Source organism: Pelecanus crispus, chromosome 3 (assembly GCF_030463565.1).
Source record: "Pelecanus crispus isolate bPelCri1 chromosome 3, bPelCri1.pri, whole genome shotgun sequence".
In the NCBI taxonomy this organism is placed as follows: domain Eukaryota; kingdom Metazoa; phylum Chordata; class Aves; order Pelecaniformes; family Pelecanidae; genus Pelecanus; species Pelecanus crispus.
The window spans coordinates 37,136,949-37,161,095 of record NC_134645.1 but is presented as its reverse complement, the minus strand read 5'-3'; the positions used below and the strand labels follow the sequence as shown (position 1 = coordinate 37,161,095).

The following is a 24,147-nucleotide window of genomic DNA, read 5'->3' as shown; positions in this document are numbered from 1 at the left end:
CTTTACGCTATGTAATTCTTATGGATCTCCCAATCACAGCATCTTTCTGTTTAGCTTAACAGGAAACAGAAGAGGACTATGGTTTTGGATTAGACCTGCAGACTACTTAGATCAGTCTTCTCTAACAGAACAAGTGCCAGAGGAACACGCTAAATAGCCGCACTACGCAGATAAAATAACCTGCTTCACGTAAGTCTTATTTAATCCCTTTAGTCAAGAACTTGCTCATTTTTAAACCCTGAAGGTTTTATATCCCCTCCAAACTTAACATATGCTCTGAATACTTTTACTATGCATGTAAATGTTCACTACCTCTTTGTATCTTGCTAAATTATTCCAACTCAATGAAATCCAGTGGCAGCAAGTTTCACAGCTGAACTATATGTTATTGCAGAAAAAAGAGGATTTCCTTAGATCCGTTTTGAATGTGCCAGCTTCCAAACACTACCCTATTCTAATATTACCCAGGTAATGTACCTTTCCTAGATCACTTCTTATCATACTTTTTTTGCCACATAACAAGTATTGATAATTACATCTATTGTATTCACATGAAGAACATATACGCATTCTTAAACCATTTTGAGAAGACATTAACAAAGCACATTCTCTTTGCTAGATACCATCCTACCTGTTTCGTAGAAATGTGTCAAGAGATCCTCCTTTTCAATGAATCGTTGATATAGCCAGTGTGTAAGAGCTTCAGGCTCTACAGGTACATCTTTAACTGGAAAAATCCTACCAAAGAAACAAACATAATTGAACCTAGGAAATGCATTCTGTATGTAAAGAACAAAACTCTTCCCTTCTGCCCCAGCCCACCCCAAAAACATAGAGAACAAGAGTTTGGTATAAATCTAACTGCATGGTTCATTCTCTCTCCAATTCACAGATCACATAGGTATTAGGGATACAAAACTGGAACATTCCAGGTTACCAGCCAGATGCACACAGAAGACATTGGCATTATTAGCTTTCATCAAATGCTGTGCTACAGCATTTGATAAAAGCTACTAAGCTGCTGGGTTTTTTTAAAAATAGAATACCACCACACTATATTGCTATCCTTAACAAAAATACAAACCAAGAAGCTATGAAGTTCATGCACTGAAACAGAAAGAAATAAAAGACTGAGAAGGTTCATCCAGTTTTGAAGAAACAGTTCTTCAGCAGGCAGAAGCTACATAGTGACATCACTAAGTACCAGTAGCTCTTCTGTATCCCAGAAAATGAGTCCTCTGTGCTTTTCAAAGGATGCCAGCATCTTTGTCTGCAATCTCTAAGGCAGATTTTACACTGAAAACTGAGCATGTAAGTAAGTGCACTCAAATAGTGCTGCTCTATGTTAAAAACCCCAATGGAAGAATTACCAATGTTTTGGTACTTCTACACCGAATACTAGGTCTACCTAGAAAGTCAGATATCCAGGGGCAGAATTCACTGAGATACATACAGAAACCCCCAAATAACCCACCATACCTCACTGGATTTTTTTTTTTTCAAAATAGAATTTCAAGTCTTACGGTAATTGTGAAATCTCCTCAGGAGGCCCCAAGTGCCTTTTGATACACACAAGAACTTACATATCTGCTGTGTTTCACTGGGAGGCCAACACAGAAGAGATTGTGTATCAGGCTAGCCTGAAAAATTCATACTGTGGCGTGTATGACCTTTACTGTAGGTTTCTCTTTTCAGGTGAGCCCTCATTTACCTTGTCATCTATGCCATGCTTCTATTTTCATTAGTGGATTTTTTTGTTTCTTTTTAAACACAGTCTTGATTGATTATACTGAAAAGAATTTGAAGTAACACCACAATCATGTAGGAAGTGTCTGAACAGATATGGGAATGCCAGACTACAGAAATAAGACACTTCTGAAGAATGCTTTTGTTGCTGTTACCGTTTTTAACATCTTTGCTTGCTTTGTTGCCAAGTCATTTGTACCTCCTCCTTTCAGTTTGATGCATAGAAAAAATAAGCTGTAAGTGGAGGAGAAAAGCAGCAATTGCTCTAATGAGCAAATTAAAAATAATGGGGCTTCGGTATACAGAGGTAACCTCAATCTAAGGAGATGAACAATTTTATTTTCCAACTATGGCATCAACATGAACTCAGATATTTCTGTAGCCTTTCTAGCCAGTCTCAGTAACCATAAATTAGCAACTGTGATCTCAGGTAAAACAGTTTGAAGAAAAGTCTTTGGCCAAAGACAAATATTATGAAATAGCTGGTGGTCCAGTAAATAGCTCAAGTCCTCAGTGCGCATATTAAGAACAGTGACAAAGACAGATAATAAAGAACTACTTTATCTTGAAGCCCAGGCATTGTACAGCAGATCAAAATTAAGCCATGTAGAGGCAAGTAAAAAACACACCCACAGAGAAAGGACCATTTTTGTTGAGGGTATAACACTAAGAAAGACTTACTCTCTGTGCCCAAACACAACTGAGTTGCCAAGCACTATTTTTACTCTCTTCTGCCTATCTGCTGTGAAGAGATAAAAGGACTCAGCAACAGAATATTGTGTTTCACAGCATATTTCTGAAGGACAGATGCTTGCTTACGCAAGTCTGAAGATGGTTCAGAACTAACAGAACACGTGTGGGGGCTCAGGACAGAAGTCTAGGATTACCTGGCTTCATATACAGTTTCCATTGTAAGCTGCAGATACTCCTCACCTCCACCTTCACTTCTCAGCTACCAAACAGGTAACAACTCTACAGCTCAATAGCCTAGTTAAGCCTGGTGTTTTTCCAAGAATGTACCTACTAGTCTGAAAACATTATCACAAGAGCTTAGAAGATAATCATTAGAAACAATTTATGAGCTGGCACTTCAACGGAGTAGCAAAGTAGCGTAAGTGATACCAATATTGGGAGAGACTAATGGAACGCAGCACACCACTTTCCTGCTTGAATCCATCCAGGCCCTTGTATGAATCGATACAGTACCAGAATACTTGAATGTCTGGATATAAACTCTGCTTCTTAGAAGTTTAAGAAGCAATCACCGTTACACCCATTTTGAATGAATATTAATGCAGAGTGGAAAACAACTGGTCTTCCAGTAACACTACACTGGCTGTCACAATTTAGCAATGATAAGTGCTAGTGTATTTATACATTTTCAAACGTATTTTTAGATTATCCAAAGTTATTTTTACAAGCAGAACATTCTTACTAATGACTGAGCTAAATTAGAGGTGCAGTGTTTAAAGAAATCCTTAACCCTCTGGAACAAGCCCTTCCTGTACTAGATATAAGGTGAAGCTAACCCCCGCCCTCCCCGTATTTATACTAAACATACTGCCACTATCATAATTCTGTGCTTATCAGAGGGCTCCTTTAGCATCTGTGTTTTAAAAGAACACTCTCTTTAAGGAGACTGGGGTCACGAAAGACAACTGAGAAAGTCTGATGTTACAAAACTCTTTACACAGATGATCCAAAACAATGGCTCTAACTGGAGCAGGATCAACTGCGAGGTCTGCCAGGTCTACTGCTAAAAGATGCAGGAAATAGTTTCTTCTTTTCAATGAGGTATTTAAAGAGTTGTCAATGCGGTCACAGCATGAGCATCATCTTGGCTCTACCCCAACCTCTGGGTACCCAGCATCAGGAATGCCACTAAAAGCAAACAGTTTGCTGACCTCATCAGGAAAATAAAACATTATCACCACATAGAACTGTTCTGACAAGGAACAAGGTCAACATGTAATAGCTGAAGCTTCTAGATTCTCTTGGGCACTTGAATCTTCCTAGCTTTTGGACAAAACTAACCTCACACTGCATGACAATAAGGGTCTCTTTCTTCCCGGTGTAACAAACAAGGAATTTAATAGCACTGGATAAGATAATTTGACCAGAAAATTCAGGCAGAATGGAAATACCTCCTTCTTTCATTTCTCATCAAGGGAACAGCTACTTTGCTATCATCACAGGGAGGTGGGGAGGGAGCTAAACTTAGAATCATAGAATCGTTTAGGTTGGAAAAGACCTTTAAGATCATGCAGTCCAACCATTAACCTAACATTACCACGCCCACACTAAACCAATTAAGGGTAGACTAGACTAAACCATGTCCCGAAGTGCCACGTCTACCCGTTTTTTAAATGCTTCCAGGGATGGTGACTCCACCACCTCTCTGGGCAGCCTGTTCCAATGCTTGACCACCCTTTCCGTAAAGACATTTTTCCTAATATCCAATCTAAACCTCCCCTGGTGCAGCTTGAGCCCATTTCCTCTTGTCCTATCGCTAACTACTCGATTAAAAGCAGTGCCACCACAGGCTACACCCTGAGAAGTTAAAAGTGGTGGCGGAAGTAAAGACACACTCTGATAGGAGTCTGCAAAAGCTGTCTCAGTAATGAAGCAGTATCTTCTAGCTGGAGGTTACCTATCTGCAGCTGCGAGGTGACAACAGCCGTGGGACACTCCACATAGCTGACTGAGGGATGGCAACTTTCTGAAAGCACTACACAAATGTGTTTCTATGTCCCAAACCAGAATATATTAGCATAAATGGCAGTCCAGGAAAGAAGAAAGGATTTTTAAAAAAGGAGATGTAACTGCCAAAGACATGTTGGCATACATAAGAAATTGTGAAGACTTACCTACTGATAGGCCATTTCTCAGACGATCCCAATTAATTTTCAGAAATATGGCAATTTCAGAAATATTAAATCTCTTTTAAATGGTCCTTATTGGAGAAACAACCTCTAATTCTGAACTAAAATTCTGAAGTTCATAGATACCACCTTTAAGTACTAATTGCCATTCAGCATCTGTCCTACCCTGAATTAAAAGTTCTTTATTTTCCCTACACCTTCTAAATCAATGACTCTTTAAATAAACTCAGCATGATGGACGTTGTTGGCAGATCTCAGGCATGACCCAAAATAAGTTACTCGTGTAAAAAAAGCATATTAAAATATATTGCCAAACTATGTTTATGCCCTTCATAGACATCTCTGCAAAACTCATTCAGCAACCACAACGTATCCCGTCTTATTTATAGCTAGGAGTCTAGTCTAATTCAATAAATCTGTATCAATGTAGACACAAAAAAAGAACTTCCTCAGTAGCTGAAAGCTTGTTTCAACAGCAGCACAGTACAAAAACTGGTATGAGAAAGGAAGGTGAGGCAGTACTCATCCGCATTATGGCACAGAGACAGCTGAGTTAGCTGGAAAAAGCGTGGTACTTTCACGCAGCATAACGCAGCTATCCTCTGCGGTGAAGGCAACTACGACGGGCTCCAACTTCGGGACCTCTACACCGCAATCACTATCACGCAGTGCAAACACGGGAGTTGGTCATACAAGGGCATGACCCAGTGGAAAGCTACCACAAAAACCCCAACCCCACGCCATTCTTGATTGATGGGAAGCCAAGCATCAAACAAAGTTCACACCCAGGTTTTTTTTTTCAGTTTCGAACTCTAGGGTTTTGACAACAGAACTGCAGCACATGGGAAATCTTACTACTAGAGAAACTTGGAGACCAGCTGAAAAACACCAAGTCAGTTAGACTAAAGAAGTGACCAGTGTAAGAAGAAAAGAAATAACCCCAAAACTCAACTCACTGTGGGGAAATGGTGGAAGCTGAGAATAGTAGCTAGTATGCAGTCTTGCTACACAGACACCAAACCATTCAGCTTGATTCTGCTGAGTGTAACTGCAGTGAATTTGGATTTATGGTCAATGCACATCACAGAATGACCCCCCAAGTGTAAAGCTAAACCTTTCTGAGAAGAGAAAACAAACCTTCCAACAGACTCATTAAAAGGCACATCTCATAGTGACACCTCTAGTTAGAGATGCCTTGCACCTTCCAGCCCTCCTCTTTTTTTTTTTGTTTAATGCTTTAACAGATGGGTTGAAATTTCCCCCAAAAATCCCAGCACCATTTGACTGGGAAGAAGTTAATTAGATATTTTCCTTGACTATTATGTTTCAGAGAGCAAACCCAGTTTCTCAGTACTTTCCAATGAGTTTTGAGACAGGCCTGTCAGGGTCAAAAAATTATTCAATAGTTAAAAGGATAAGTTCTCACACCTTTGTGTTTTGAAGAATCCAAAATTTGGTAATTGTCCTTTTTTCCAGGGAAGTGTCTTTTAACATCCTGAGGAAAATCAGGCCACAGTCAATTATGAACTTTTGAAAAACATGTCATTTGTACAGAAAATTGAGGTTTAAAAAGCAAGTTTCAACTCATTAACAAAATTGAGCTTTCAAACAAACAAAAATAAGATTACTGGATTAAACTGAACCTTCTCTGCCATTTCCATCAGCTTGAAAAGCATCTAAAAATGAAAACATAGGACTGCTTGCTGTGTCCTCTACACTCCTCTGCTGCTCCCTAAGTAGGATGAAAAAGAAATAATCTTGCAGTAAAAGGACAGGCTATGAGAAAAGGAAAACACTAGATTTGAAAGACTGTAAGGCAGAGAGAAACAGGTGGTGACCAAGGGGAACAGCAGAAAGGACTGACTGAGTGACCAGAACAAAATAGGCTCTGCAGTCTCCTCTGCTCCAGTTCGAGTAGCATACAAAATGTTGCTTTCCCCTACTGCTGCCATACATCAATTCCTCGCTCTGGACTACTCTAAAAGGAGAAAAGCATGTTTAAATCCTGATTTTCCTTTAATCCAGTAGAGATGGCATCTGGTCAAAACTATGCTTTACTTTTCCCAAAGGGGTGCTTTTTTTTTTTTTTTTTAATTATTTTTTTTGCTATAACTCAGAAGAAATGATAGATGAGAAACTAGTACGCTAGAGCACACAGACTCATGCAGAACTTTCCTTCTCCCAGTTATTTAAAAATGACCCTTAAAATTTATTTCAAATGTAATCTCCCAAGACATTCCAAATTACAAACAATGGGCAAAATTTTATTGCACTAAATGAAGGAAAAGGGGGGAATAGCAACAATCCAGACATACTCTACGTACGTTTAATGAGAATTTCAGAGGACATCTGTGTCAAACACAGAAAAATAGAAACACCTCTGACATTTTCCATCTTTGGAAGACATTTTTGACATTTCCATCTTTTTAAAGATGAAGTCCATTTTACCTTGGATTTTCCTTTGCTAACTCAGCTTGTTTCGAAGAGTTAAAGAAATCCACCCACTTTACAAGGGACATCTCAGGGCTCAACTCAGCACAGGCCTTTTCAAACCTCAGTCACTGATTTAATCCTTGCCTACACTGTTAAGGACAAAGAGTAGTTAATACCCAACTGTTACCAAAATTAAGAATTACTGAGGAACCACCTCAGATTTGTGACCTGCAGAATAAGTGCTGGCGTTCCTAGCTGACAACCCCAGACACTCTAACGGCTCTGTTACAGCGATGTTTTGGTCTCTACATGGAAGATGAACTTAAAGAAGTAGTTTAGGTTTCCTGGTCAAGCCATACAGCTACACAGGTCTGGTGTACAATCCTCCACGCTGTGGCTTGACCAGCTCTCAGGGAGCAACACCGCACAGAAACCTCCCAGGACACTTTTCAGCACATTAAAAGGCAGCTCTGCATTTCCAAATGGAAGTGCCAGTGATGACAGGAAGGAGGTTGACACAGCAAGGACCAGTGAGCTGGTCACAAAGTACAGCTGTTCGTAGCATGCACTGTTTAATCAGCATAAAGGGTTTTGGTGTTTTTCCAGAACTGCTCCTGATTAAGGTCTGACACAGAAACAGGCTCAACACGTCACTGTATTTTCAGACAAACGAGGATGCTATCTAGGAGGCACACATGCAAAGCTCCTGAGAGACAGTTTTCCACTCACCCATAATTTCAAAAATAAGCTCTAAGAAATTGATGTCAGCCCACTGGGCTTCAATTATCCAGCTTCCCAATCCTGGAGAAGGTTCAACAAAGTGACAGCAGAGCTGTAAGGTTTTCTTTAACACCAGAAACCCTCCAGGAGAGAACGGTTGTTCCCTACTCTTCCCTGTCTGCCACCCCCAGTTTCCCAGGCACATACTTTATCTTCACAGGTTCTCAGTGGTACCAACCCAACGACTCTGTTCAAATCATCAATACTTGATTTAAAGTTGTCAAAACCCTGAAGGTGCCCATCACATTACAGCATTCTGCTAAAAAAATAACCCCTAATGGGTAAAGTCAGGTGATCTGGGGCGGGGAGGGAATCAGTTGCTGTAATACCCTGAAGGGAATCCAACAACAAAATTTCTGTACAAGCAATAGAAAAGGATGATGCAACATGAGTAAATTCATGTACACACACAGTCGCTCTCTGCTAATCCTGCCATGGATAAATATATCCTTTACGTAAAACAGAAAAATATTTTTAAAGCCACACAAAAATATCTAAAAAATAAATTTTATTGTCAAAACCACTGAAGGTGAAAATTTACTGTATTAATTCCAAACTACAGCTCTAATTCCAGATACATTAAGAGGTCTAAGCATATCATAGCTAGATAATACACTAAATCTGCAAAGAAGGATACAGAAGTGGTATATGAGTTTTTTGGTATAGAACTATTCCGGGTAGTCGAAGAGAAGAGTTGCAGAAGGACTTGGCAACAGTTGCAGATGAAATTAAATACCAGTAAATGCAAGGCAATGAACACTGGGGCAGGAAAAAGCACGAGGAGCTAAGCATACACTGCCACAGTCTCTCAGATCAGCTATTATTACTCTAGCAAGTGATCCTGAAATCACTGTGGGGAATTCAGGATGTCAGTCAACTCACAAACTAGTTATAGCAGAGCCAGAAACAGCGGCAGACAAAAGTAACATGATAATCAGGGAAAGGCTTTTGTGTAAGGAGACACCAAAGAGATGAAGACTCATCAGGCTGGGAGGGGGACAGGGACAGCTAAGGCAAGATATGAGAAAGCTCTGTAAAATCATGGGCCATGGAGAGCATCACTGAGGAATGCTTCATCCACTGCTGGCAGGACACGGGAAACAGGGTGCACCCACTAAAGGCATCAGGTGGAGAACTCAACACAAGCAAAAAGGCAGCAGTCCTGGCTGCCACCCTCAAGAACAGTTACACGTCGTGTCATGGGAAATTGTAGAAGTCTACATATAAGCAGGCTAAAAATGGTATTAGACAAGTTCATGAAGGCCAGGTCCATCAGCACCTACCAAAAGAGCAATCCAGATGCGACGCCTGCTCAGAACATGTTACAGCCACCGCGTGTCTACGTGCAGAGGGATGGCGTGCGGGCTGCCTTCCCCCGCCTTCGCTGCTACCGCCCGCTGTCAGAGCCAGAGCATGCTACCCTGCATCCAACTAAAGCCCTTACAGTCCAAAGGACATGTGCCTAAACTTGACGCACCAATTTAAGAATTACCAGGACTGGAAAGTTAGCCAAAGCTCCAGTTAAAACCAAGACACTCAGTTTTCATTTCAGAGGTATTGCATCCAGCTCTCAGCCTTCAAAGACATGCCGCTGCATTAGTTTCCATTTGGGGCATACTTCAAATGTTTTTACAGGGTCAGCCATAACAACTAGAGGTTATTTAAAAAAAAAAAAAAAATAATCAAATAGAGAGGCTTGCCCCTGTCTAAACCACTGATTTAGACTCTCTGGAAGAAAACAACAAACCTATGCCCAGCAATAAACAATTCCTAACATTTTTTCTTAGAATTTTAGTACTACAAGAACTGTAACATTCAAGTTCAATGCAAGGAAGGTTACATCATCTTTATGCTCGCAATCAAAAATAGGTTTTGAATATACATATTTAGAAGCAGGAAGTTAATTCAACTTAAGATAACTTTCTTTTTTAAAGGAAATATTTTTGGAAATACTCTTCAGTAAAATTCTAAATACATTCAACTTGCAATTATCCCAGAGATCTGACAGAGTACTAAGGTGACCTGAATACGGCACAACAGATATTATGATATCTTACATAAATTAGGGTGTAAGTATGTTCACCTTCAGAAAAACTTGAAGGCAGATTTCTATAAAAAGCAGGGACAGATTTAAACATGGCTGTGGAAAGGAGCTCCAGTGAGCAGCCTGTACTCTGCATCACACAACACTGACACAGCAGTGATGCTGGAGAAGGTCATTCCCAGTTAAACTGCCACCCAGGGTATCCATACAAGGATATCTGAAAGCTTACTGTAAAAGTCTAAAAGCTCCCCAAATCAGCAAAAGGGAATTAGGAAAAAATAATGCAATTTTCGGATAAAATGTGATCAACGTATTTGGTAGAGGAAGAGTGTTAAAATATTTCTGGAGATTTCAGACTTGCAATTAACTGCAAACCAAAAGCAAAACGCAACTTCTCTCTCTGTTAGTTTAGGTCTTGAGACAAAGAACAGCTGAGGAGAAAAGTTTTAATAGTATCCCATCCTAGGTGCCAATGAGATTTGCTACTATTTCCAGAGTGTTGCTCTGCTCAACTGTTAAAAGTATGCTTTGAGTGAAAAATCTGACATTTCTTTGTCAGAAAGTTAAATAAAATATATAATAATCTCTCAGGAAACCTATTATTTAATAACACAGTGATTTTTAAGTTGTCGTGATTTAAAGGAAAAAAAAAAATCAGGTCGGGTTTACCAGCACCTTAACATTAAAGTGGAAAAGATGACTTAGCCATCAAATATATTCCCCATAACTATATTCAGCCACAGGACATTAGTCAAAAACTTAAATGTGCTAAGGTATGGAATGATCACTGAACTTTTCAAAAGAAAACTGTGTTGTGTTTAGGTAATATGAGTTGCCCCCCTGTGTGAGACGCACATAAAAAAAGACATTGCTACAGATTTCCCATATACTGAAATATGACATTACTAATTTGTGAATACTTGTTTTTTAATATTTTAATTCAATGTAAGAGTAGGTGGTTTATTTCCTACCTGTAGTGTACATGCGTAACTGTTGGCTGTCGGTAGCCAAGAATCCAAGTTTGGATGTCTATAGGTTCACCTTTGGGATACGCAATGGTTGTATCTATCACCCACTGGAGGCCTTTCGATTTGCTCTCTAGGAACAAAAAGAAACGTGATATTAAAAGCAATCAGAAAGTGCATGTCACTCATTTGATAGTTATTCCATTTTTACATTACTTCATGAGTTATGAGGCACAAATAAAGTAAGACAGCCAAAAATCAAATCCAGATTTCATTACAGAGCACAGAAATACTTCTACAAACTTCAGCTAGACTAAGATTTCACTTCCACAGTTATTTCTGTTGTTCTTACATATTGTAGTACACAGAATAGAACAAGTTTACTCACTAGGTATGAGTATAGTCACATAACGTGTTGGCCCAAATGTTAGGTGCTTCACCCCATTCACCAGAAGGAAAACTTCAAAAATAAAAATCCCACTTTCTCAGTCTGCACTTGAAGCACATTTAGAACTGGGCCTTCGTAAGAGCTCACAGTTGCAGATCACTGATGAAGCAACAGCGACGCAGATCCCTTTGGGCAACTAGCCTCACTACTGGGGTAGGGCAAGTGGATAAAGGTGATTTATGTCAGACAACGTAGTCAGATTTTCAAAGATGTTTTTTAAAAAAATCCCTCAAAGGTTCTTAAAAATCTGAGTTACGGGATAAAGAGGAAATACACCACTTTGTGTATTAAAGGCAAGAAAGCAATGACTAGAAGATGGTCAGTTTTCACAACGGAGAAGAGATTGCAACCATAAGGTCCCAGAAAGACTGATACCAGCACATGTTTGTATGTTCCTCAGCATATTCAGAAACTGAAAGAAGGATCAAAGGAGGTGAAAATATTTGCTGTGAAGATTATTCAGGAGAATCAAATTTAAAACTGAACATAGGTTACTACCAGCAATAGTCAAAGTCAGATATCAGCCTAGCCACGACCTCTCTCTGGCATGTCTTCAATTCACAGGTTTGCAAAGAGGGAGAGCAGCGGATCTGGAAAGCAAACCAGGAAGGAGGGGCACATTGCCAAGATGGCACTTTGAGTTTAGCTTGTCAATTTTATATCTGTGGGAACTGGAGCTGCCTTGTATCTGAGGTCATGTTATGTTCAGGCTAGTCTAGTAATATGCTTACTTAATGCTTAATACGCTAGTATAGTAATATGCTTACATCATGCCCAGCAATATCTTAAAGCATTTAAACAGTTGACTATTAAAAACAGCCACCTGTTGGCAGATGCATGTAAGAGGTGTTAGGTCTTAGTACAAAGTACAAGACTCTTCAAGCCTGCAGTTGAGACTGCTATGAAAGAAATACGATACAGGTTGACAAAAACACTGTTGGCATGAAGAACATACACAGGGATAGACTGTTCACCATCTTTCTCAATACAAGAATAGATGTATTCAAAATGAAGCTTAAAGTACTTTGAGTACTCTCTTAAGAGTACTTTAAGAGAGCACTTTAAAAAAAAGTACTTAAAAGTACTTAAAGGGGGCCTATAGGAAAGATGGGGACAATCTTTTTAACAAGGCCTGTTGTGACAGGACAAGGAATAATGGTTTTAAACTAAAGGAGGGTAGATTTAGACTGGCTATAAGGAAGACATTTTTTACAATGAGGGTGGTGAAGCACTGGAACAGGTTGCCCAGAGAAGTAGTGGAGGTCCCATCCCTAGAAACATTCAAGGTGAGGTTGGATGGGGCTCTGAGCAACCTGATCTGGTTAAAGCTGTCCCTGCTCACTGCAGGGGGGTTGGGCTGGATGACCTCTAAAGGTCCCTTCCAACCCAAAGCATTCTATGATTCTATGAAGCCAAGAGGAAAAGTTTTCAAAGCAATAGAAAGAAATGATTCTTCATGCAGAGGGGAATAAAACTGTGGGGAACCCCTTGCAAACGGATGTCAAGGATGCCGTGAGTTGGGTTCAAGAGGAAATTGGACAAGTATATGGAAGAAATCCATTGGAGGGTTAACTAAACAGGCAGAAACTTCCATCTGTCTTGGGAAACCTATCACACTGGAAACAGTCAGAAGCTAGGAGAGTATACAGGACAAGTATGACACATATTTGCTGTGTTCACACTCTTCCTCTGATACCCACTTGGAATCATGGACAAGATGTTGGGCCAGACAGATGTTTGGTCTTGCCCATAATCACCACTCAATTTTTACAGAAGAGCTACCACACACATGAAGAAATCTGCAACACAGTCTGAGGCCCACTCTAAAAGCCAGAGTTATTAACACCAACTAGCATGTATGTGCAAGGACTGACTCATGAGTTTCTACCTGCATTTAATTTAATTTGCATTTAATTTAAGTGTGAGAAGACAGTTACAGCAATGTTATCACATATATCTATCAATTATTTTAACAAGCAGCTAATGTTTTCATGGCGTCTACTCAACAACAAAGTTGTACTGCTTTGTTACAAACGCAAATACACTACCTGAATAAGGGTAGAGAGTATTTCCTAATATTTAGGTTATGAGTTATTAGTAGCATGCAATGTGCTATTCCAAGATTTGACTGAGTGCAAGGTACACAGGTCAAGCCGAAATATAACCTTCTGGAAATACAGTATTTTAAAACCCTGACAGACACGTGAAATGAGAACACGAGGTCCCATTAGAGGCTCCAGGCTTGCCAGCATCATGACAGAGTGCTTGTCAAATCTCTCTTAAGAAAAGTACTAACTACAGAGTCCTTCATTTTAAAAGTAGCAACGTATTAGAGAAAAGCCAATATGAAATTAATAGTAAATCCACAGAAGTATTCATTTAGAAATGCATTTCAGAACAAAGCCATTCAATTTATTATTTTCCCAGATGTAAAGTAAGAGTGGATACAGACAAGTAAATTGTCTGAGTAAGCAACAAAGATCATTAATTGCAATTAAAAAGTGCCAGATGAATACAAGCACATTATCTTATTATTTAAAGTGTTTTAAAATCATTTATTAAATATTTAGCTAGTATTTCAAACTGTTCTTTCAGTGGATAATGGCTCAAACTTCATTACGGGAAGACTCCTGCAGTCCTCTTCTGTGCTGATTTCCTACATTCGGCTTTTGTTAAGTAGAGCTGCTGCATGGATTCCTCAGGCCAGCTTCAAGCTCACCTCCAGCCCCTTCCAGGGCAAGGTGGGGAGAAAAACCTGCCTCTGACAGCCCACCAGGTGAAGGTAATGTCAGTCTCCATAGACCCTCCTTTAGAACAACCAGGTCTTAGCGCAGCTACCTCCACGTGCAATTACCAAGATGTGCTATCAAATCACAGTCACAGGCATGTTTCTGCATGCTCTGGTTTAAAATAAGCCTTACATAATCATCCAAGATCTCATACTGCCCAAAATCCCTAAGTCATCAAGGATTTCAGGAAATTAATTTTGAAACAAATCTTGTTGTCCTTTTTTGGGGGGTTATACTGTGTTGTGCCCTGCTCATGAGCATATTTATTTTAAAGCCACAAAGCTCTAACAGATCCTGAAACTGAAAAAGAAACAGACAACTGAACACAACAGAAAGAGGTAGGACCTCAGTATGCCCAAGGATGCTGCTTTCAAGCCTAAGCAGAGCTTTGAACAATAATAAACCTTATTATTTTTCAAATGGAGAATGCTAACAGGAACTCAGAACAGAAAGACTGCTGCATTAGTTATAATATGGCGTGAATCTCAGGTTTGGCATTTGTAGCTGAAAAAGAGGGAGTTGCGTATATCCCTCTTGCCAAGTTTGGCTTGGCCAACCCAGCCACAGATGTTTCTGACAGCCAAACCCTCTTGACCTTTTTACCTACCATTAAAAGACACCCTCACCCTTCATTCCTAGTACCTGGTTGCCAGAGACTTCAGCAGAAGAAACTGCTGCAGAGGCCAAATTTAAGCTGATCTCTCCGAGGACTAGTTTTTCTTCTGTGGTGTCAGTCTGCTTACCACTTTCAGCACAGGTGAAGGATTCTGATTTCTCAAATTGCCTCAAAATGTTAGCAGTCTGATTTTTTTTTTTTTAGAGTAGACCAATGTCTAGTCTGCATTATTGAGTAGACACCATGAAAACATGTACTACTTTTTAAGTAGTACATAAATGTTCAAAACAGGCCTGCAAGCATTGGCCCTACACAGTTGCATCCAAACCACGCAGTAATAATGTACCTTAGTATGAATGCTACATACCTGCCTTATGAGTGCTAAGACAAGACTGAACAATCACATGTAACAGTAGTTTTCTGGACTAGGCAAAAAAAAAAAAAAAAAAAATTAAACAGCATCCTAACTTGCTGGTTTTGTTGGGGTTGGTTTGGTTTTTAAATCACCAGCAGAGGCAAATCTTCATAGCTTTTTTTTCCCCCGTATTTTTGTTCTAGCTGTGGATTCAGTGATAGTAAGTTGCTCCATATTTAGTTATGAAGCAACTTACCATCGGCGTCTTTAAGACATTTTACCATCGGAGTCTTTAAGACATTCAGTGCTCCGTCATCCTCTACGGTCCTCTCACAGCAGATACTTGACTGTCTACAATCACAAATTTAGTGGGGTTCAGAGCTTCTCTTTGTGCCCTCTATGTCCTCCCTGGGGTTACTCTCAACCAATGCTAAAAGCTGGATTTGAATATGCCCAGGACTCTTCAAACACACCAGCAGACCGTCAGTCTTTACCACTAAGAAAGAGCAAATTGTAAAGACAGGTTTCAGCAGGAAACCTCACCCCCAGCCACGCTCAGGATGGTGTGATACTGCCGGATTGCATCCCGAGTGGAAAAGAATGCACCAGCCAGGCGTGAACCGAGGACTGCAGCTTCCACTTGAAAAAGAAGATATTTACTAGCATTCACTAGTATTCAGGTGTGGTTTCCTGAACACTTACATCACTCTAAATGCAGCCAAAAGAGCCTGTTGCCTCCCCTGCATAGCAATGCGTTCTTGTAACTCACCACTTGTCCTCTACTTGTCCTCATGTGATCAACTGGACCACTGAACTTAAAATTAACTTTTCCCAAAGATTAGCTCTCAGACTGAACATCTTACTCATTATCCCAAGATCTCTCTGTAACCAATCACCTGGAACAAAACAAGAAGCCCCTTTTCCAGGATAAAAAAAAAGCCTTCCCACATGTTATTCAAGTCACATTCCTCATATAACAGTGAATCAAAAAGTTTGATTAAAAGAGTATCAATTACGAGGTCCAGTGTCCAGCAGAAGGCAAAATTGAATTTCTCTGAGAAAAAGCATCAGAACTGAATGTACTGTGCTGCATTTGAAAACAGCAAGATAAGATTTCAATATGGCTCTAACCAAGCTCATAGCAACCTCTTAGGAGACAAAAAATTGCTGCATGGTGAAATAAAGCAGAATTAAAAAAACATACTACAGCAAGGTTGATCAAAAATAAGCTCTGGAACATGTATCTTCAGTGAACAATTGCTCCAAACTCCTTTGAATTGCTAGCTGTTCAGCACTTAGAACATTTTGCTAGTTCTAAAACTCACAAGAACACACATCAATTTTTATTAACTGAAGAAACATTGTACTTGCAACTGTGTCAGAGACTAAGCGTTCTGTTAAAAAAATTAAACAAACCAACCAAAACCATAAAATACCACTCCCCCCAGCCCCCTCCAGTCTCTACAGGGTTAAGGTGATGATGGCTATGAATCAAGTATTTTTATGCTGCACTAATACCTTCAAGTATTTTTACTCTGCACTAAAACCTTCTCCTGGAACACAGGCACTGGCAGCAGCGCTCCGTTTGGGGGGCACAGCACATCTGCCCAGAGAGATGCTTTCATCAGACACCAGAATTAACTTATACCATCTCTTCAGGGACAGACACCACGTAACTACATTGTCTGTACTTACTAGCTTCGAAAGCCCTCAAGCCATCAGGTGATAGTACTACCTTTCCTATATGTTTTTTCCATCCTTCTATTTATTTAGGAATAAAATTGTACAACTTAGTTAAAACTAAACAAGTGTTTCAAAAAGCAGCACAAGCAACAACCATTTTAGTAATTTAATTTAGTATTTACCAGCAATAAATTAAATTTCACTCCAATGAAGGCTAGTACCTGGGACTTTGAATATGAAAGAAGGCTTGGAAAACTGTTAGGAGGAGGAAATTAAGAAAACAGAGGCTGCTTGCCTTGGAAAAGCAACCGATAAAGAACTGATCAGTTTAAGTACAAGAATTATCAAATAGTATTGATTGCCTAGCTTGCAACATTTGTTCTTCCTGTCACTTTACAGAGGAAGAATCAGGTAATAAACTGTGGGAAATTCATAACTAGTACAAAAATAAACTGAAAAGGGGATTGAATATTAAGAACGCTAATATCATAATTAAAGCTAATGAAATTTTGGGGAGGCTACTGAACCTCACACTTCACAACATAAACCCACCTCTACCAAAGGGATGACAGAAATCAGATTAGAGACCTTGTAGAAGGAGGACAGATGATGCAGCATTTAGCTGTTGCGCAATTCTTGAACTACTATTTGAAGACTGTAACTCCAGTGACATTTGATGTACAAAAGCAAGCTAGTGGGCTGGGGAGTGGCGGGGGGTGACATGATGAAACAACTGTATGCAACTTGGTTTGTACCAAATTAGGGTTCAGCCTAGCAGTGTATCAAGAATGAACCATCTTCTATTATAGTTGCTTTTCTTGTTTTTTCTTCTTTCACCCAGTATTATACACCATTCCAGTTGAGAAAGTAGAATGCTGTAAAATCTACAATGGTATAAAAGCTACAAGGATAATTCTTAAATGAATTAAGTACTAATAAAATGACAGCACTCAAGAACACCGCAGCTGTGTATCATGACATAACATAGCTACCAAGGAAACTCAACGGAAGGGGACATAATTTTTGATGAGGACGAGTTACTCAACCTATAAACTAATTTAACTAAAATCAGGTGGGGGAGGGAGGTGAACCCCATCTTTATCAATAAAGCTTGGTGGTAACAACAAGATTGAGAGAATGATAAATAACAGAGAAGAAAGCTTATTATAGTAAGTTGAATAATTTGGTAACCCAGGACACCAGGAACATTGTTAAATAAGACAGTATAGAGCATAAGAACAAGTGGTGCAGAGGAAAAATGTTTTCAGCGAACCGTGAAGTTCAAGTGCGATGCTACTGACACACAAGCCACTTCCCAAGCAAAGGAATACAGTAATAATGTACAAGAAGTTTATACGCAATCTCTATGCAAGACACTGGCCAAACCTTTACTGCGTATACTACATCTAGTTCTAGCACCCACAACTCAACGATGGTGACCCAAGGAGGATACAGGCAAGTTTGATTTCACTGAGCCAGGTTATTTCATGTGGTTAAAAAAAGGGAAAGATAAAAGAGATAAAAAGAAAAGATGATCACTAATTTGTTAGGCTTCTAACTTCATAATATAACCTTATCAATTTATACAATTGTATTTCATTTAACTGAACAAACATTCTTCAGAAATTTTCTGAAGTGGCAAGAGTACAGTTAAAGCATTTGGAAGGTAGAAGATTTGAGGAAGGGTCTTTTATACAAGATACAGATCATGAATTAACCTTTTGTACATCTCTGAAAGGGAGGTTTTACCAAGCTAGAAACATTTTCATGAGCTTAAGAGAAGAGTTAAAATGCCTCAGCTTCTTAGGTATCAAATATTACTCTTTCCTAGCCCATAAAATTTACTTTCACTTCTCTTTTTCATCCCTTTTATTATGTTTTCATGTCCATTGCTCTGAAAGAATAATAGCTAAACCCACACATTTCTTTCCTATTTTTGCCCACTTGTCTTTCCTTCTGTCTTTTGAGTAGGATGGACAGACGTTGTTCCATTGTATTTCTGAGACAATTCCTTTATTTTAGTACCCAGTTAGGCCAACTACTATCAAATATTCATTTCTCCAGAGTCTGAATTATGCTGCTCAAAAAAAAAAAAAAAAGCCCCCAGGTTTGATGTTCAGCTAAGCTGATATCAATCTAAGAGTATGAAAATATAAAATTGCTATTTGATGGCTAAGGCTTTTGTCCCCTTCCAGAACTAGAAGGCCTATAATTCACATTTGGGGAACTTCTTATTTTTCATACCTTTTTGCCTTTGAGACAGGAATAAATAGAACAGGAACAGGCCAAACTTTTCTCCGTAAAAAAAATAATTTTTAACAAGGACTAGGTTATTCTGTTCCTCTTTTAACCCTAAAATCTTCGAAGACAACAAGGGCTTTCTTCAGCCTTTCTTTTCTGAATGTAGCCTGAAAGGAAATATTCTGATGCACTACACAGCTTGATTTTCAATTAATTTAAAATCTTCCCTCCACTCCTGCAAGATCATCATCTCCATTCATTTCCTATGTTGACAAGAGTAACTTCAAAACTAAAAATCTGGAAGCAATTTCTGTATGAGGCTTCCTACTAACCCTGAAATTTGAACTTCAGCACAGAAAAAACCCAAAGTCATCTGCATATGTGGCTTCATTAGGATGGATCTTTGGTTCAAACTGCTAAATGATTATAGTAATTTGGCTGTGGAAATACCAGCACCACCCATCAATAAGAAACCACCACAACACCCCCAAACCATTGTTTCTATAGTAAGTAACAGAAATCCACAACTAGGTTAAGTAAGATCTAACCCCGCTCTCTGAACATGCCAAGAAGTTAATTTTAAAAATTGAGAGACTGAAAGCACCAAGTCCCATAACTACAAGCATTATTTATATCCCAGCTATACTCTCCCCTACAGCCCAGGAATCCCAGAACAATAATGCTGCAGGAATATTCTTATTCTCTCATAACTCTTCCAACATAAGACAGCCAAAACAATCCTTCAAATCTAGTCATCAGTCAACTCCAGCAACAAAGGGGACGGTAATCACAAAAATCTGTAGAAAATAGAAAAACTTGAACTCAACAGAAAACAGTTCAAGAGGAGGAATGAAGTATACACTACCAGATGCAAAGAAGCTTTTAAAGCCATGAATAAAAATTTGAGCACAGTTTGCACATTCCAGAAATACTTTTACTATAGTTCCATACTACCATAAACCAGTGCAAACCATCAATCATGCTGAAAGGAGCAGCCCACCTTCTTGCCCACTCTGGGTGCTCATTCCAGTATCTGCTCTACCCATCACGTGCACCAAGACCATTCATGCAGCCACACTGTAGACTAAATCAAATTAAAACAAAGGTTTTCTTTTTTGGTGTGTCTCAACATAAAAAAACCAATCAAACAAACAAACCAACCAACCTTACTGGAACTAAAAGCAAATACAAAAACATTTATACAAATATGATGGTGCATTATGGATGTCTCTGACATTTAAAGAGACCGATTCAACACAAAATGTTTTGCTTAACTCAAATCTTGGACATTCAATTTGCTTTTTATCCACAAGAGTGAAGTGGTCTTTACCTTTTATCACAGTGTCTCTACCTGCTGGAGTTCCATTTTCTTGTGGCGCTACAAGCGTTTTCAGAATTACTTGTGTTGCCCCAAGTCTCGGCAGGGTGACATGTTTAAGAAATGGCAAATTGTTTTTCTTGGCAAATGCCTGGCTTGTTTCTCTCCTTTTCCTAAGAAAGCCACCCTCTGGAAATAAAACAATCCATTTCCGATTACGGCTCCTGTAATATTTTTCTAGATGCTCCTTGAGTAACACAAGCTGCTGGTCACGGTGTGCTCTTCCCTGTAAGGATAAAACATTACCTAAATAAAACTATTGCTTAAAAGAGATAACATTAAGACAGACAATTATTACATTTCTATGATTTCTCTCTCTTTTCAGAGATACAACTAAGCCTCTATGACAATAGAAAACAATGTTCCTAGAGTACCCACCGGTGGCTGAGTTTATCCACTTTACAGAAAGGCTGAAAAAGGCCCTTGAAATTGAGGATGAAGCTCCCAATTTGATGACTTCTCTGCAAGAGCGACATCCAGACTGTAAACAGGAACTCCACATAACAGGAGAACGTATTTACAGAATTCCCTAGTTGTTACTGGGTCCCAAGTTGAATTTGCTAAACTAAACTCTGCAAAGACAATCTAGGGGTCAAGCTGTGATTTGGAGGGCCACGTATCAGTAATTTCTGCAAGCCAAACAGTATCTTTGCTTACATACCTTCTATGCACCTCTCCCTGCAACCTGTGTTAGATTAGCAGAGGTACCAGAAGACACAGCCAGACCCCCAGACCAGGCTTAGGCTCAGTTACCACAGCAGAACCGCAGTTTTTTCCTAAACTGCGCTGCTTGAATGCTTATCCTCAGCTGAAATCAGCACACTGATGGAAACACTTATTGTTTGCGGCGGGGGTTGGGGGGGAAGTACTGGGCTGTGATGTTTGCAGGTTTTCTTCCTCTAGGAGAAACTGTTGAGTAGGAAGTGATTTTATTTGTGTGAACTTAAAGAAAGCCTACAATAAAAACAAGATGCCCTAGCCAACACGATATTCTATGACACCAACTTCTAGTTTGATAATTAGCTGTATATAGGATATAGCCAGGTGATAATTAAACCTGAATGGCCAAGGGGAGGAGGAAAAAAAAAACAAAACCCCACACCACAACTTTGTCACTTAAAACAGTAAGATCTGTCCTTAATTACTGCAGAAGTATCTGCAATATCTTCAGCAGCAATCTTTTTTCTTCCCACTTCCACATGCAGCAAGACCAAGCTACCCAAATTTTCACAGGAATTAATTTACATCAGTTATCATTTTTGAGTGCTCCAAAGTGACTTTGCCAAATCAATCAAAAGACACAGGAGTCCAAAATTCAAGCTTCCCTCAGCAGAGGTGATTTTAATTCTCTGAAATGTCACAAAACTGCCACAAACCTTCCTCTCCTTGGTAGTTGGTTGTTTTTGGCAGGGAAGAGGGAGAGAGTGAGGTTGAGAGGAAGACAACAAGAAACAATATATTAATGAAGATTAGTTTTGTGAAAGTGTTTCTCCTAGATTTTGCGATCTCAATTGCAATTATTTCCAACTTACCTCATAAAATGGAAGGAAAAAGCTCTGCCTGCTCATATTAATGCAATTAAAGAGCAGTATAAAAGTTCCTCAGTTAAAACAGTCCTTTCCCACGAGACCACAGGACTCCAGGATAGCACAGTAGTTAAAAAACAGCCAGCAGTGAACAACAAACTTTTCACACATTAGATATCAGAACTCTCCAAATCCTGAACAAACCTAATGAATACGACTGGTGGATAAATTGCTGTTTAGCAAATACCGTGAGGTTTAAGAAGCTGCTGTGATACAGAAAAATCTATTGGACTGATGGGAAAGAGAGAAGTGTTTAAAAAGCAACCGTGACTAGTGGAATACTAAAGAGTCCTTGAAGATAAAAGGCAATTAACATACTGTCCAGAAAGAAGAGAAAGTAAGTCATACAGAAGCAGCTCCTTAATACAACCAATTGTTGGAGACCATGGCTAGTTGATCACCATCACAGGGAACGAGCTCAGCCTTCTTTCCTTTAGAGGAAAGAAAACAGGTAGCAGCAGACTGCTGACAAAATTCTTGAGGATGCCATGCACTTTGCATCACCAATATGGCAAGTTACTGACAGTATCGGTTTCCAGTAACCTTTTCAATGGGAGAAGAGAAGACACTAATGAACTTCTAGTAGACCTCAGAAGCATTTGTAAAACTGCCATTGGTGCTGCTCATAAAAATGAGGCTAATGTACATTTTTAACAAATAGGATGTATTGTACCATGATCAAATTGCATTCTTTTACAGGGAAAAAAATGAAGTGTTTGCTCATCCAAGTACTACTAGGGCCTTTCTATAGTTGGGCAAAGGATCATTACTCACCTTAAGTGTTTTTGCTACACCCAAAGGCTAATTAACAGCCAAGAAACATTTTCCTTTCAATTGGTTTACATTTAGACTCATGATGACACGTTTTATTTGTGATGTTGCATACCTCAGCCACTTTACAAAAATGAGGAAAAGCCTTAAGTTTTTGCAGCGCAGCAATGGTTTGGTTTTGTAGCTAGAATTGCAACACCACATTCAGAAATTACAATTAACAAGCTGACAGCCATGTGTACCTTAAAATGTGTATCTTGTGATTTTTAACTATCAAAATAGATTTACAAAGTGTCAAACCCTGTTCCTTTCCATACTCTCACAGTAAACAGTTCTGTATCTCTAGAGACCTTTATTTTATTACCTAATTTTGCCTGAGGTTTTCTAACCATGCCTCTAGTCTTAGTGAGAAATCTCACTTTAGCTGTGTATAGCTGTGATTAAGTATTTCTTTATTTCATTCTGAGGAAATTAGCTTTTCCTTCTCTGTAAAGTGAAAATTCATTAAATCTCTCTGGCTGCCCATACATTTTAAGTCCAGACAAATAAAAATAAGAAGAGGAAAGAAATGTGTATGCTGGATGTCACAGTTTACCTAACTGGCAGGCAGGTCCATGCTTGTCATTGTACTTCTAAGTTTCTACTTTTAGAGTGCAGTTTGATCAACAGCTACCAAACAACAAAAAAACCCCCGCAAATCCTAAGAAATAATCTGAGGTTTTCAGACCTTAACATTTGAGATGCTGGGCTCAACACATATGCTTTCCTGACACTCAAATAATAATTAACCTTCAAGAATCAATTAATTACTATTTATGCAGCTCCATCACCACCTTAAACTGGTCGACTATGATATCACCATCAAAAGGGATGGTCCTGCCTTTCCTTATCTGAAACTGACAGTCAGAACAGTGACCTAACCAGACTCATTGCACAGCTTCAAGGTCACTAAGGAAAGAAGAGAGGCACCAACAACAGTAGCAGAGAGACAAAAAGGACTGTCCACATACTTTGCCTGTACACCTCTCTCATAAAAGGCCCCCATCATAATTGGGTTCCGTACACATTCATGTCTAGGCAAATAATAAAATAAGCTTGGGGAAAAAAAGCAGTTTCAGAACAAAGCTCTACCCAAATACACACATTACAACATAGTTATTTCATCCTGTAAACCATCTGGTAGGTAACAACTAAGTCCCGTAACACCACAATGTTCCAAATATAAGGATAAATCAAAGCACTATTATGTGTTTCCATTTACCTGTCTTATAAAGAAGTCTCCATGGATTAGAGACACAATGCCAAAGTTTGTATACTTAAAAATATGATCCATCAGCCACATCATCTGACGGACAACCTGCAAAGTTCAAAAAAAAAAAGTTTAGTAAATATCAACTGCAGAGAATTATGTATATACTGGTCACATTATT

At 39.1% G+C, this 24,147-nt stretch overlaps 1 protein-coding gene across 1 annotated transcript in view; it reads right to left on the bottom strand.

Annotated features, from left to right (window-relative positions):
* Positions 1-24,147, bottom strand: part of LPGAT1 (lysophosphatidylglycerol acyltransferase 1) — a 65,572-nt gene that overhangs the window by 7,756 nt on the left and 33,669 nt on the right. The window contains exons 3-6 of the mRNA XM_009492289.2: positions 23,979-24,074; positions 20,313-20,586; positions 10,857-10,983; positions 632-738 (exon numbers count right to left, since the gene is read on the bottom strand). Of these exons, the coding sequence (XP_009490564.2) occupies positions 632-738; positions 10,857-10,983; positions 20,313-20,586; positions 23,979-24,074 (604 nt within the window). The remainder of the gene's footprint in view (positions 1-631; positions 739-10,856; positions 10,984-20,312; positions 20,587-23,978; positions 24,075-24,147) is intronic.